Genomic DNA, 14,688 nt, shown 5'->3' on the forward strand with positions numbered 1-14,688 from the left:
GAGATGCTTTTCTGCTCACTACAATTGTACTGAGATGTTATCGGATTACCATAGGCTTTCTGTCAGCTCAAACCAGTCTGGCCATTCTCTGTTGACCTTTCTCATCAACAAGGAGTTTTTGTCCACAGAACTGCCCCTCACTGGATGTTTTTTGTTTTTGACCGTATTCTGAGTAAACTCTAGAAACTGTTGTGTGTGAAAATACCAGGAGATCATAAATATAAATCATGCCATAGTTGAAATCACATTTTTCCCCATTCTGATGGTTGATGTGAACATTAACTGAAGCTACTGACCCATATCTGCATGATGTTATGCATTGCACTGTTGCCACACGACAGGCTGATTAGATAATCGAATGAATAAGTAGGTGTACATGTATTTCTTATAAAGTGTATATGTATATGAGTGTATACTCATATACGTATCGTCAGTATATCTCCACATATCTTTTTGTTTTTGTGCTTCACCGTAATCCTTTGGGCATTATTGGAAGTCAAGCAGGCAAGAAGAAATGTGAAGCTTGTATTTTCGTTGAAGCACTTTCCTCTTATTTGAGCTGTAAATGTATCTTAATCTTCCTGTTAAGTTGAGAATGTTTCTTGGTGGGTGAACTTCTATTTATGCTTTACTGACGAAAATCTTTTGGAGTTTACTTCATGTAAATAATGCTTTACTTCTACTTATGTCACATCTTACGTCTGGTATCCTCACACAGAAAATATGACAGCCATTTGGTTTACTGGTCATAACATAAGTTGAAAGATTCATCAACTTCGCGAAGACAGGGTTGATAAGTGTTTCTAACAACATGCGTAATATTCAAGTGTTGTAGTTACATTATCAAAGTGTTATAGTTGTGCATTTATTCTCTGTGATGCATAATTGCCTGCTAGTTTTAATCGTACATACATTACTTGATTAACATGATTTTGTTCTTATTTACAATCTACAAGATGAGTTAAAATAATTTTTGTGGTAATCTACACATGCTGCAGATGCTGTCAATAGAGCTTCTGTTAACCTAGAATATTACCATAAGATAATGTATGAATTGATAAGTTGAGGCAGGCATACACAACTATCAAAAAAGCTAAAGCTAAAGAAAAGTTAATAGAGCCACAGAACATGGTGGCACTTATGACTGGATGGAAGCTGGGAAGTCATCTCACTGGTAAGTGAGGCAGATCTCTGTGGTTAAGACTGTGGAGCCTGCAAGAGTAAATTTAACCTCACTAGTTCAAAAATGTACATAGCTGCCATTCACAGGGTCACTAGACACACAGCACATGGTTGAGATCCCCAGTGTGGGTATCACCATGCTGACAGCGGATTCCTGGGGCAGTGGTGGCTCAGTGGTTGAGGCTCATTGTTACTGACTAGAAGGTTGGGGGTTCAAGCCCCAGCACCACCAAGATGCCACTGTTGGGCCCTTGAGCAAGGCACTTAACTCCAGGTTGCTCCAGGGGGACTGTCCCTGTAATAAGTGCACTCACTGTAAGTTGCTTTGGAAAAAAGCGTCTGCCAAATGCGTAAATGTCATACACTTCTTAACATATAGTGAGATGGTATGGGTGGAATAGGTATGATAAAGGTTTGGTAAATTATGAAAGTCCACAACCAAATAATTAAATATTCTGTCTATTTTTTCTGCACTAGCTCATGTACTGCTCTAGTGTACTCTTGGGACTTGGCAATCCAATTTTTGTTTGATTTTAATGACAAATTGCTCATGTTTCTCATTTGTAAGTCACTTTGGATCAAAATGTCTGCTAAATGACTACATTTAAATGTAAATCTAACTTACATCATCCAGCAGTTTGCCCTCCACACGCAGCTCCCAGCATGCAATGCTGCCTTCAGAGTCCTCTGCATCAGGCTTGGCAGGGTTGAAAGTGTTGGAAATGTAGAGACGCAGTTTCCGCTTTTGCTAAAAATAGAAACAAAATTGAGAACCAAGGCCTCTGTTTACCTGAGTTTTTATTTTCATCCTATTCTCAAGATGATATTAGCATGTTCATACTTTTAAAGGGAAAGTTCACCCCAAAATTCTCTCATCATTTACTCTGCTTCTGCTGAAAAACAAAGATTTTTAGAAGAATATCTCAATGCTGTTGGTCCATACAACGCAAGTGAATGGTGATCAGATCTTTGTAGCTCCAAAAAGCACATAAAGGCAGCATAAAAGTTATCCATATGACTCCAGAGGTTAAATACACATATTCTAAAGTGATATGATAGGTGTGGGTGAGAAACAGATAAATATTGAAGTCTCTTTTTACTGTAAATCTCCACTTTCACATTTTCATTATTTTGGACCTTCAAATTTCTGGTCCCCATTCACTTGCATTGTATGGATCTACAGAGCTAAAATATTCTTCTAAAAATCTTTGTTTGTGTTCTGCAGAAGAAAGAAAGTCATAAACATCTGGGATGGCATGAGGGTGAGTAAATGATGAGAACATTATAATTTTTTGGGAGAACTATCCTTTTAAGGTGCAACAACAGATGCATTATGTTTGGTAAAAATGCTCTGTTTCTGAAGCTAAGCACTCTGAATAACAATATCCAGCACATTTTCAGCTCATTTAAGTTTTTTGGTGTCTTATCCTGTGTTTAACTCAAAGCAATATTGCCACACCAAGTTACACCAGGCAATTTTGGAAAGAACCTTTTTCCTAAAGGCCTTTTAAATGGTCTGTCATACACTAAAGGATTGTTTAATTGATTAAAAACACATAGCATGAAATAATATTTTCAATCATTTTTCAATATCAAAAAATCACGATGAGGGTTGATGAATACCTTCATGGGCCTCTTAAGTGCCTCTTGGATGTCCACGCGTTTACGCATTATGGTCTGGTCTAATTTGCGCTCGAATGCCAACAGGTCCATATATGCCTGGGATTCTGGAACAAGCTCACGAATCTGATGAAGGAATTCAATGAAACAACTTTTTAGACAATAAAAAAAAAAGAGGAAAATGTCATTTGTTAAGGCATTCGAAACAATCCTAGTAATTTGACTCTCTTGAGTCAAATCGCTCTGCTGAGGATTCCGTTGATGATGGACCAACTTTGTTTTTAATTTTTATAATGACTAATGTGTCTGGCATTTCTACTGCAGTTGTATCTATATGGGCTGATAGCACTTATCAAACACAACCACCTCATAGTGACACAATGAATATAAAAAGAACAGTGTGAATAGAATTATTCTTTAAGAACATATTTAAAACCTACTTCAGTAAATTACAAATAATGGATTGAAACCAACTTAAAAACAGACATCATCATGAACATTTCGCTATCATAAGGTTTAGTACTAGTTAAGTAATATATATAAATATATATAAAAATATATATATATATATATATATATATATATATATATATATATATATATATATATATATATATATATATATATATATATATATATATATATATATATATATATATATATATATATATATATATAGCAATATGTGAAATCTAAGACTAAGATAAACCTGTGAATCTGAGATATTCTCCAGATAATATATTTTTGAAAATGCCCTGCTTTTAGTGTAGAGTCTATCTGTATTCTCTAAGTGCAGTGACAATGAGCCTTCCAGAACATTTCTGTCCATTGTATCGCTTGCTTGGTTGTGAATTCCACCCCTCTAAAAGGCTGAGAGAAAACATACACACACACCCTTGCATCTTTGTTCATTGCACATTTGCACACATTAACATTAAACCAGCCAAACCAATGAAAACAATGAAAAGACTCAGATCTCGGACTCACCCTTTGTGGAAGGATCTTATCAGCCATCTTCCTCCTCTTGGCACTGCAGAAAGAGGGAGAAAGGGGAAACAGAGTGAAAAAGGCAGAAAAAATCCAACATGTTACTATGGAGACTGACAGCACCCAGGACATCTGCTAAAATTCTGGGGCTGGTCCAGGATGCGGGAAATCCGGTTGAGTGTGTGTGTTGCCAGCCCAGATGGTGTTGGCAACCATTTACACAGAGAACATTACTAATATGCTGCTCTAACTTCAAAAGTTCAAGCTTAGCAAGCAGCACAGATTCACAGGACCTGAACATGGAGTGCATTCAGGTGTGTCAATATGGTTGTTTTGAGTCTATGTTTGTTGATCATTGCAAACACTGCTAGTTCAGAGAGCTGTACACTGTAAAAACAAACACTCATACAGGCCCTATTGACTCCATTGAAATATACTGTGTGAAGAGTAATGCACACTATATCATTTGGACAGTTGTGTAGAACAGCTTGTGTTCCTTTCCCCCAACATTCAAAAGCTGGACAACGGAACATCTTAAAAATACAAAAGCACATACAAACACAGTAAGACTATCAGGGAAACTTTGACCAGGGTATTCTATATCCATATATGTCTGTGATATTCCAAAATAAATCCTTTTGAACTACTGAAGAACTACTATAGCTAAAATTAATGGTTTCTTATAGTAACTACTATTGATCTTAGTACAACACATTTTATAGGAGCACATATAGGTTTTCCTTGACCACTAGCTCAGTATATTTAGCCTATTACCTAAATATGAAGATAAATAGATAAATCTCTCACATATGAAGTCTCCCATCATGCCATGCAACAGGACATGCATGCACATCCATGCTAAATTTTAAAATTACAAACCCAATTCCAACAATTTGGGACAGTATGCAAAATAACAATAAAAACAAAAAGGAGTGATTTGTAAATTATATTCACCCTTTGCTATATTGAAAGCACTACAACAAAACATTATATGATGTTTTACCTTGTGAATATCATTGGGTTTTTTTTTGTACAGTAATTTCAAAGATGATTGCAACACACTCCAAAAAAGTTGGGACAGTCAAGTGTTTACCACTGTGAAACATCACTATTTCTTCTAATAACTCTTATTAAGCATTTAGGCACTGAACACACAAGTTTGTTAAGATTAAAAAGTGGAATTTTCCCCCAATCACCCATGATGCAGGTCTTCAGCTGCACAATTGTACGGAGTCTTTGCTGCCGTATTGTGCGCTTTATAATGCGCCACACATTCTCAATTGGAGATGGTCGGGCAAGCCAATCTAGCACCCACACTCTCTGCTTATTCGGCCAGTATGTGGTTTGAAGATGTCCTGCTGATAATTCTAGGACGTCCCTGGAAAAGATGGTGCTAGATGCTGCTCTAGAATTTGTACATATCCGTTTTCATTAATGGTGTTCTCACAGATGTGCGAGTTACCGATGCCATGGGCACAGAAACACCCCTGACTCAAACAGATACTGGCTTTTGGACCCAGAGCTACTAACAGCTTGGATGGTCCTTTTCCTCTTTGGGCCGGAGAACATGACGGCTGTGTTATTCAAAAGATATTTTAAATGTGGACTCATCGGACCAAAAAAAAAAACAAAACAATCGGCAGCGCTTCTGGGCAGTTTTGATGTAGGGGTTCTGCTCTGCATAGTAAAGGCCAGCGAGTGGTGTTGACTAACGTTAAGGTTTATAAAGTAATTCCAAGCCCATGTTCATAATATCTATAACAGATGAATGATGTTTTTTTTAAAGACAGTGACGTCTGAGAGAGATCACGTGCATTCAGAAGTGGTTTTCGTCTTGCCCTTTACGCACAGAGATCTGACCAGATTGTGCACTGTAGAGGGTGAAATGCCCAAAATCCTTCCAATTTGTCTTTGGGAACATTGTTCTCAAAGTGCTGGATTATTTGCTGAAGCATCTGTTGGCAAATTGACAAGTCTCAAATGATTCTTGCTATTGCTTTTGGAGGCTCCTTATTTACTATGACACAATTGCCTCACCTGTTTAGCATTTCCTGTTTCCCATTGCCTTGTTATTTTAACTCGTCAAATTGTTACTAGTCTTAAATTGCCCCGTCACAACTTTTTTGGAGCATGTTGCAATAATCTGATTTGAAATTACTGTACATACATTTAAAAAAAAATAATAAATAAAAAAAACAATGAAATTCACAAGGCAAAACATCATATGATGTGTAAATATGATGTGAAAACAGTATTGTTTTCAATTTAGCAAAGGTGGAATATAATTTACAAATCACTCCTTTTTGTTTTTATTAGCATTTTTCATACTGTCCCAACTTAATATTATTCAATGTCTCAGATTAAAATATTTGTGGTAAGAAACTTTATTTTAATTTAAAAGTAGTAAAAGAAATGCGTTCAGCACGTAGGGTTAAAATAGGAAGTACAAAACATTTAAAACAGCTCTAAAAATTATCAATAGAAAATGCACATTGACTACTGAGGACTCCCTAGTGATTATTTTAGGTATTTTTTATTCCACAGTCCAAATTGATTGGTTGTCTAAGTGTAAAATTCTTATTTGTAATTTGTCAAAGCTGTTTTAAATATGTATGTTTTGTACTTCCTATATTAACCCTGATGAAGGCCTATGTGCAGAAACGATTTGGTTTCTTTTACTACTTTTAAATTCAAATAAAGTGCTGCTGGATACCTCTTCTTCACTCCTGTTGATTTAATCCGTGCACCTTGTGAGTGGGTAAAGTTACGCCAGATCTACTCTTGCATCAGACTCAAATATTGCATTAGGTCTAACAGACTGACATCAGCCCATCTATAACTAAAAAAACAAAACTGCAGTACAAATTAAGAATCATTGATACCGAACAAACAACAAGCTTGTGGTAAATCAGAGGGTAAAAGGGACAAAAATACTTGTTAGAGACAAAAGACATTTTGGAAACAAGATGTACTCAGGAAAATGTGCTGTGGTAAGGGGGTCAAGGCTTGGGACAAGGGTGGGATCAAAACGTGTGAAATCCATCATGCAGCAGAATAAACTCCTACTTTGATCCAAGTGTGGGATCTGATTGGGCCTCTCTCATATCCATCTGCCTCCCTGGCATCTCATTGGGTCCAGGAAATCCCACAGGCTTCCTATGAGTTGATGGCATTTGGAAGGGTCCTTTATTAGAGGGTACTGAGTTTGCAGTTGTTCTGTAGTTGAATGCCACTTTGGTGAATAAAAGTACCAATTTCTTTCCATAAGAGCAAAATCTGTACATTATTCCAAACTTTTGGCCACCAGTGTATATATTATACATATAATAATTCAAATAATTCAAATGCATTACATTATTGTGACATACTAGTAAAGCATTGATAAGACAAAACAAAAAGTGGCTTTAGAAGGCAAAACATTGTTTAGTTCCATATTATTAAACATAAGCCAATCATTGGCTAACAGATGTATATTTATTATCAGGGCTTTTCCAAGGAGTGTCAATGTACACATGTGTTCGGATAGACACTTTTGGAGTGTCTTACTTTGGTTGCTTAATGTCACAAACACTATTTTGTGTCGCTGTGTCAACTTAACGTAGTTTGAAACTTAGAAAAGTACTTTTTGAGATCCCTGCATTCGGAATTGCAGTCTGTCCAGCTGTTTTTGACAGCAAGAACACGTCCATCCTCATCTGGTGCTGTTGCTAATGTCAAAAAAGCCAGAGTGTGGTTTCTTTTCTGTAAAGCTGTGTGTTGCCTAAACCAGTGTTTCCCAACCTCTGTGCCACTGTGAAAGATTGTCAGGTGTGCCGTGGAAAATTATCAAATTCCACAAAACAAATAAATGCATGAATAAATATATAATTTCAGGGAACCAAACTCCTCATCTTTCAGAGAAATTCGCCGTTTTGATATTGAATGTCTCATAATTTATTTTTATTAAATATTAAGATCTTAGTTATTGAACTAATGTAAATTCACCAAGAAAACGCTTTGACCTAAACATAAACGATTCCTTTTAGTACTTTCTGCTATCAAAGCAACTGCAAGCTATTTTCTCTCTTCCAAATACATGTTTTCAATGTTTATTGTGCACAGCTCCCGCTTTTTTACGTGGCAAACTCGTAAAATCTTCCCTCTGTGACGCGTTCTGAGACTAATGAGTTTGCACCCCTGTAATTTGTTGTGGCATTGCAAGAACAAATCTACAAATTAGAAAAGAAGCAAATTTGTTGTTTTTTCATTACACATTTAGCGCTCTTGCCACCTGTGACCTCACACAGCATAGCCTACCTATTTGACTTGATTGTATTTGAAATTCGGCTATGCAAAAAAGAAAACAAAACCACAATCAAGTCACATAGGTAGGCTATGCTACACACTACTAAAACGGACAGAAAATATGGGCAAGTTCTTGAAAACGAAAAATATTGACGATGGTTAGCCTATGTGCGATTGTGGTGTGCCATATAAGATTTTAGTTGTAAAAAGTGTGCTGTGACAGAAAAAAGGTTGGAAAACACTAGCCTAAACTGCTGGAGTTTCGCTTACTGCCCCTGCTGAAAACAGGTGGTACTTCAAGCTTGAGATGCTCCGATGGTAGGAATATTCCTTATTACGGTCTGGGGACATGATTAATTGCATAGATATTTAACGCATTATTTTTTATTTATTACACTGGTCTCTGGAATACTCAATTCTGATCAATGGCACCATATAGTGGTCTGATATTTCTGACTAACAACTGCACATCCGGGGATTAAGATATATCAGACCGGCAGTCATCTTTCCTACTTCTTGGCAACGGAGTCCTAATCACCAGGGTTTATTTTGGGATAACACCCAAATGACTATATTCCTTACATCCTTAACAAACTGAACTAATGCAATAAATCAACAGCCCTTATATTAATGAAACAACAGAGAATAGTGCCTTTCTCTCAGAATACAGTGCCATCAGACAAATTGCCAGTAGACTACAGATCAGCTTAGTTCTACAACAGCCATAATACAAAGGTAGCTCTAGAGAGACTCAGTTCATTCAGTTACAATCAAGTGACATTAAAAACAGTTGAATTATACAAAAACGAAACTTTAGATAAGATTAAACATAAGTAAATAGAGACTGAGTGTGGTTAGAACTACAACTGTGATATGCTGTAAATAAGAGTTTATGGTTAGGTGCAGGTTTATGGATAGCGCCTTGTAAGTCTGTTAGGCACAAAGCAAGGCACCTTCCACAAATGGGAAGCTACAGTGCAGTGGCACCAAAAAAGTATTTGAGCATTTAAACCACATGTAAAATTTTATGAATTTCATTGCAAAGATGGCAACATATCAAACCAAGTGGCATGCAAACAAATGATGGTTGACCTTTCCTTAGAACTAACTTTATTTTTCTAAGTCACTTTTGAAATGACTTTTAACCAACTGGTCATACGGTAATTTTTTGCAAGAGAATGAAGTCAGTTCCCCTAAAGTTTAAGTTTGACAAGTGTCAAAATACTTGTCAGTACAAACTGTTAGATAATTTATCTAATGCAATGACATTCAAAAATCTATAAGTGTAATTGAAGAGTCCAAATACTTTTTGGGGCCATTGCAAATCGCAGCAATCTTCTGCTAACAACAGCCAACAAAAGGCACCATTGGGTGTCAGAAGAAAAAACATCTTAACAAGAAGGATGCAAAACAAGGCTAATGGATTTGTATCTGATAGAGATAAGACTACTTAAAAGTTCACCCCCAAAAAATTCTAATTCTCTCATCATTTACTCACCCTTGTACCATCTTAACCTTGCATGACTTCTGCGGAACACACCAAGAAATGTTTTATAGATGTAAGATGTGTTTATATCCATACAATGCAAGTCAATGGGGTCCAAAACTTCCATGCTCCAAAACAGACATAAAGGCAGCATAGCCCATATACATTGCTCTGGAAGGAAATATCTAAGGTTGTGTTCTGCAGAAGAAAGTCAACAAGTTTGAGATGGCATAAGGGTGTGTAAATGATGATGGGTATACTTTTCCTTAACCCTCCGGGCTCGACGGACACGCCGGCGCATCCTGCTGGATATCTTCGTCATTACAGCAGAAACAACTTAAAATAGTCATTTTTGGGTATACAGATAAGTGTAAGACATCATTAGAGACTATAAAGGGTCTACTTGTATTTGTGTACACTCACAATAACAACAAAACTTTGTGCTTTTGTAAAATATAGAAAATAAAAAGTGTGAGCTTTCAGCAGTCTCTGTGTTCGCGAGCATATTTCTGAAACACATCACAAAAATGAACTGAAACTCTGCGAATACTTACTACACAAACATTAAACATATGGCTAAAGAAAGCTTAAAATGTCTACTTTTAAATAAAACAATTCAAATTGAAATCAAGTATTCTCCTGCAATGCAATCTGTTTGAAACAAAGCGATGTACAGTTTTTACCGGTCATTCTCATTATCTGTAAATCTCATTCATACGCTAATGTGCTGAGACGAACAATGCAAATGGTGAACACCACCGACAGTGAGGTTTGATTTAAACACATTTCATTCATTTTTCTGCTCGTTTGCAAGGGTACACAGGCGAGAAACTTCCAGGATATTAAGGAAGAGTTAACATTTTCCTCAGAAGAAGAGCGGGACTCCGATGAACGTTTGTATTTTGAAGAGAGACTTGATCCAGCCGAGGATACAATTTCGGTCATTTAGTTTTCATAAGCTGACATGCTATTTTATATAAACATGTACATATTTTACTAGTGGGACTGTTTCCAGACTTGCCAGACAGGATTCAGAGTATTGACATTTGAAATATGTCTTAATAAGCAAGTTTTAGTTACATTTAAATGCTGTTTCAGCTAAAGCAGGTATTTACATTGTATGCTGTATGATATAAATATGATATGTAATATGATATAAAAATAATATGAATGTTTAGATTATATTTTATCTAGTGTTTATAATGCCTCGTTATCATCAACAAAGCTTGCACTTGCAAATATGTGTTAGGGTTAAATTAGTAAAATGCACTTTAAATATGCCCATATTAGAAAATCATCACATTATAATGATTTCTGCAGGATCATGTGACACTGAAGACTGCAGTAATGATGCTGAAAATTCAGCTTTGATCACAAATTGCATTTTACAATATATTTAAATAGAAAACTGTTCTTTTAAATTGTAAAATGAGTTCACACAATGTTTTTACTGTATTTTGGATCAAATAAATCCAGTCTTGGTGAGCAGAAGAGACTTCTTTTAACGGTAGTGTAGGTCTAAAATTAAGTAAAGTCTTTATGTAAAGAAAATATATAGTCAGATTACTTCTTTTAACTTAAAACTTGATTTTGATCATTAAGTCTCCTCACATTCATTCTCTATCCCTCATTGATAGGCCCAGGGGAGGGTCTTTGTCTCTCATGTGTGAATTACAATCAATATTCATGATCATTCACGCCTCCTCGCATATTACCTTGCAACAATAAAATTGTCTTACACAAGTTAAATGACTATATTGTTTTGTATGAATGAGTGATCAGGATGGTTTTCACATCATTTTGTAGCAAAAACTCTAGGCTACAAGATCCAGTTCTCAAAAGTCTTGTGGACAAATGTTTAGTATGTGTTATATGGCCTTATTTCAGTGACTTAACATATTCGTTTTTCAAAAACCACGCATAAACTTTATTTTCTCAAAAATACAAACACATGTTGCTCACAGATTATTGTAGCCCAGTTTGTGCTGAATACAGTGTAATCAGACTTTAGCCATTAATATGTTTTTAAGCAACTGAAAAAAGCACAAATGTCAAGGCATGTCAAAACTTCTCCAGGGCCCAAAATACCATCAGACCCCAGAGGATTAACAACAACAAAAATGTTAATCTACATCAATACAGCCATAACATTTTCATTGCTAACAGCTGTTTGCCATTTTTTAAAAAGCTGAATTTCTGTACTATAAATGATAGAAATCTAATAAATTGCCTGCAGAGCAGGTGTATGCGTGTTTTCATAGTAACAGCCCCCATGCTGTTTTTATGGTAACTTCAAACACGTGTGTATACTAGTATGGAACAGCTTCCACACTCGATGCAATGTAACACCATCAGGGCTGTAAATTACTTTTCAAACTAACCTTGGGATAACATATTTTTTAAATCCATGGTAAATCAACATTTTGAGGATGGGGTACACCAGTAGCGACAACAGCTGCAGGATTCCCCCCCGCAAATCACACTGGCCAAGATGGATCCCCAGGGTTGGCCCCAGACGCAATGGGCAGTCGGCTTGCTGGCGCTTTTTTGAGCTCATGGCTCAACTGCCGGTTGCTAACCTGCTGGAGTACCCAGACCTGAAGCGGGCCATCCTACAGCGGGTTGGTCTGAACCCTGAGCAACATAAGCAGTGCTATTGTGCACTGACCTACGAGTAATTCGGCCTCCCATTTGCATTCTCTCAGCAGCTCTGGGATGCCTGCGAGGTGGTTGCTAGTGGAGGAACGTGAAGCAGAGGGAATTGTCAACTTGGTGGTGCTGGTACAATTAGCCAATTGGCTGCCAAAAAGGACCGCAGAGTGGGTCCGGTGCCACCACACGAAATTTCTGGAGGATGCAGTCCATCTGGCTAGGGACCACTTGATGGCTCATCCGGGAGACGGCCAAGCTTTCTCTCTCTCTCTTCCTGCTGTCTCTTCCCCTCCCCAACCATGCCCCGTTTCTGCTCCCCAGAGATGGGGGTTTATTCCCCCCATCCCACTCAGTGGGCTCAGGGTTTCTGGGCACCTCAACCCCACCATGTCTCCTTCCCTTTTCCACCAGATTGGAGAATCTGTAGCCGCAGGTGTGGGGGGAAAGTCTGGACTGGTGTGCTGCTGCTGCGGGGAGCAGGGCCACTTCCAAGATCAATGTTCGGTGATGGAGGTGGGCGTGTCGGTCTGGGTCCCTGACGCTCCACATACCGCCCCCGAGCAGGGATGTACAAGACACCTGATACCTCAAGGGGGTACATACCAAGCCTTGGTGGATTCAGTTTGTAATCAACCCTCGATTCACCACTGCTTGGTTCAACAGGAGGCTTTGATGAAGGTGAAGGTGTATGCATGGGGACATTCATGAATATCCCTTAGTGCCTGTGTCTATTTAATTTCAGGGTCAAAAATATAGAATAGAGGTGGCGGTTAGACCTCGTCTCACCCATCCGCTGATTTTGGGTACGGATTAGCCCGCATTTTTGTCATTATTGGGGGGTTTACATGCGGATGGGCCCTGCACCAAAGTGTGTTGGCATGTAGTCTGTGATTAGCTAGCTGGGAGGCAGAACCTGGGTTGTCTTTGTCAGTTCTGTGTCAGGATGATGCAAGGGAGGAGACTTTTCTATTTAAATTTTTTTCTATTTGACGTACTTTTCTTTTTTAAATGATTGGTTGTATCGAGTGAATGCTCAAGGAAAAGAAAATACAATCCAGTTGTTGATACCGAAGAGCCATCGGAAAATGTTATTCCAGATAGTTTATCGTAATCCGATAGCGGGGCACTTAGGGCCGAGAAAAAAACAATAAACCATCTAATGGTACGTTTCTATTAGCTGGGCGTTCAGAGTGATGTTCGCAGGTGGTATGCGGCATGCCATGAATGTCAGCTGGTGACGCCAACGGCCACACCAAGAGCGCCTTTGTACCCGCTTCCTTTGATCGAGGTTCCCTTCAAAATAATTGGTATTAATAAATGGCGATATCCTGAAGCAGTGCCTCTATGCAACATTTCAGCACATAGTGTTATGGAGGCACTATTCAGAATAATCTCCCGAGTGGGGACTCCTCACTGATCAAGGCACTACTTTTATGTCACATACACTACGCAAACTGTACAAATAATTATGTATTAAATCGATTCGGACAATCGTGTACAACCCACAAATGGGCGGCTTGGTCAAACGGTTTAATCAAACCTTGAAGATTCGTAAGTTTGTGAATGAAGATGCTCGAAGTTGGGATAAGTGTCGTGAACCCCTGTTATTCACAGTTCGAGAGGTCCCACAAGCCTCCATGGGGTTCTCCCCGTTTGAATTATTGCATGGACATAACCCTTGCGGTGTCTTAGACTTCATCTAAAACTCCACGCATTGGGGCAGCTTTCACAGGAGAATTTGCTACAGGCTCAAGAACGCCAATCCTGGCTGTATAAAGGGGGGCTCGGCTATGGGAATTTACACAGGGAGATAAAGACCTTGTATTACTACCCACATCAAGCTTTATATTACTCACAAAGTGGCAAGGGCCCTTTGAGTTCACACGGCAAGTCTGGAAATTGATTATGAGGTAATGCGTATGGATCGAGGCAGAGCCCGTCAGATTTACCACTTTAACCTCCTAAAACTATGGATAGGGGCGGTCCCCGTGACTTTGGTGATGGTGGTCCCAGAGAGGGAGGAGCTCGGTCCGGAAGTGAGTTTAAAAATCAACAACTGAGTCACCCCGGTTCCCTGTGGAGACCACCTCTCACCGTCCGAAATCGTAGAGGAAGGAGAATTATCCGATGTGTTCTCGCTTCTTCTCGGGCATTCGAATCTCAAACAGCACCATATCCAAACATTTCCAGGGGTTGTGGTACGCAGTCATCCCTACCGTTTAACTGAACACAAAAAAAAGGTAGTGTAGGAGGAATTGAGTGCTCTGCTTGACATGGGTTTAATAGTATAACACAGTGACTGGGTCAGTCCGGCATTCTTATTCACTAAGAGCGAAGGATCGGTCCGGTTTTATGTGGATGATAGAAAAGTGAACGTGGTGTCAATTTTTTGTGTACACAAGCCCTCGCATTGACGACATGCTCAATTGGTTGGGTGCGGCTCTTTTTTATTCAACACTAGATTTAACAAAAAAAAT

At 38.3% G+C, this 14,688-nt stretch overlaps 1 protein-coding gene across 3 annotated transcripts in view; it reads right to left on the reverse strand.

Annotated features, from left to right (window-relative positions):
* Window positions 1-14,688, reverse strand: part of smarcd3b (SWI/SNF related, matrix associated, actin dependent regulator of chromatin, subfamily d, member 3b) — a 73,151-nt gene that overhangs the window by 12,188 nt on the left and 46,275 nt on the right. For 2 of the 3 annotated variants that reach the window (XM_052153162.1, XM_052153155.1), the window contains exons 3-5: window positions 3,790-3,832; window positions 2,806-2,928; window positions 1,808-1,930 (exon numbers count right to left, since the gene is read on the reverse strand). In XM_052153162.1, coding sequence (XP_052009122.1) covers window positions 1,808-1,930; window positions 2,806-2,928; window positions 3,790-3,832 — 289 coding nt within the window. Of the gene's footprint in view, window positions 1-1,807; window positions 1,931-2,805; window positions 2,929-3,789; window positions 3,833-6,855; window positions 6,946-14,688 lie in introns of all 3 variants that reach the window. The other variant, XM_052153170.1, reaches the window with a different exon arrangement.

Source organism: Xyrauchen texanus, chromosome 2 (genome assembly GCF_025860055.1).
Source record: "Xyrauchen texanus isolate HMW12.3.18 chromosome 2, RBS_HiC_50CHRs, whole genome shotgun sequence".
Classification (NCBI taxonomy): domain Eukaryota; kingdom Metazoa; phylum Chordata; class Actinopteri; order Cypriniformes; family Catostomidae; genus Xyrauchen; species Xyrauchen texanus.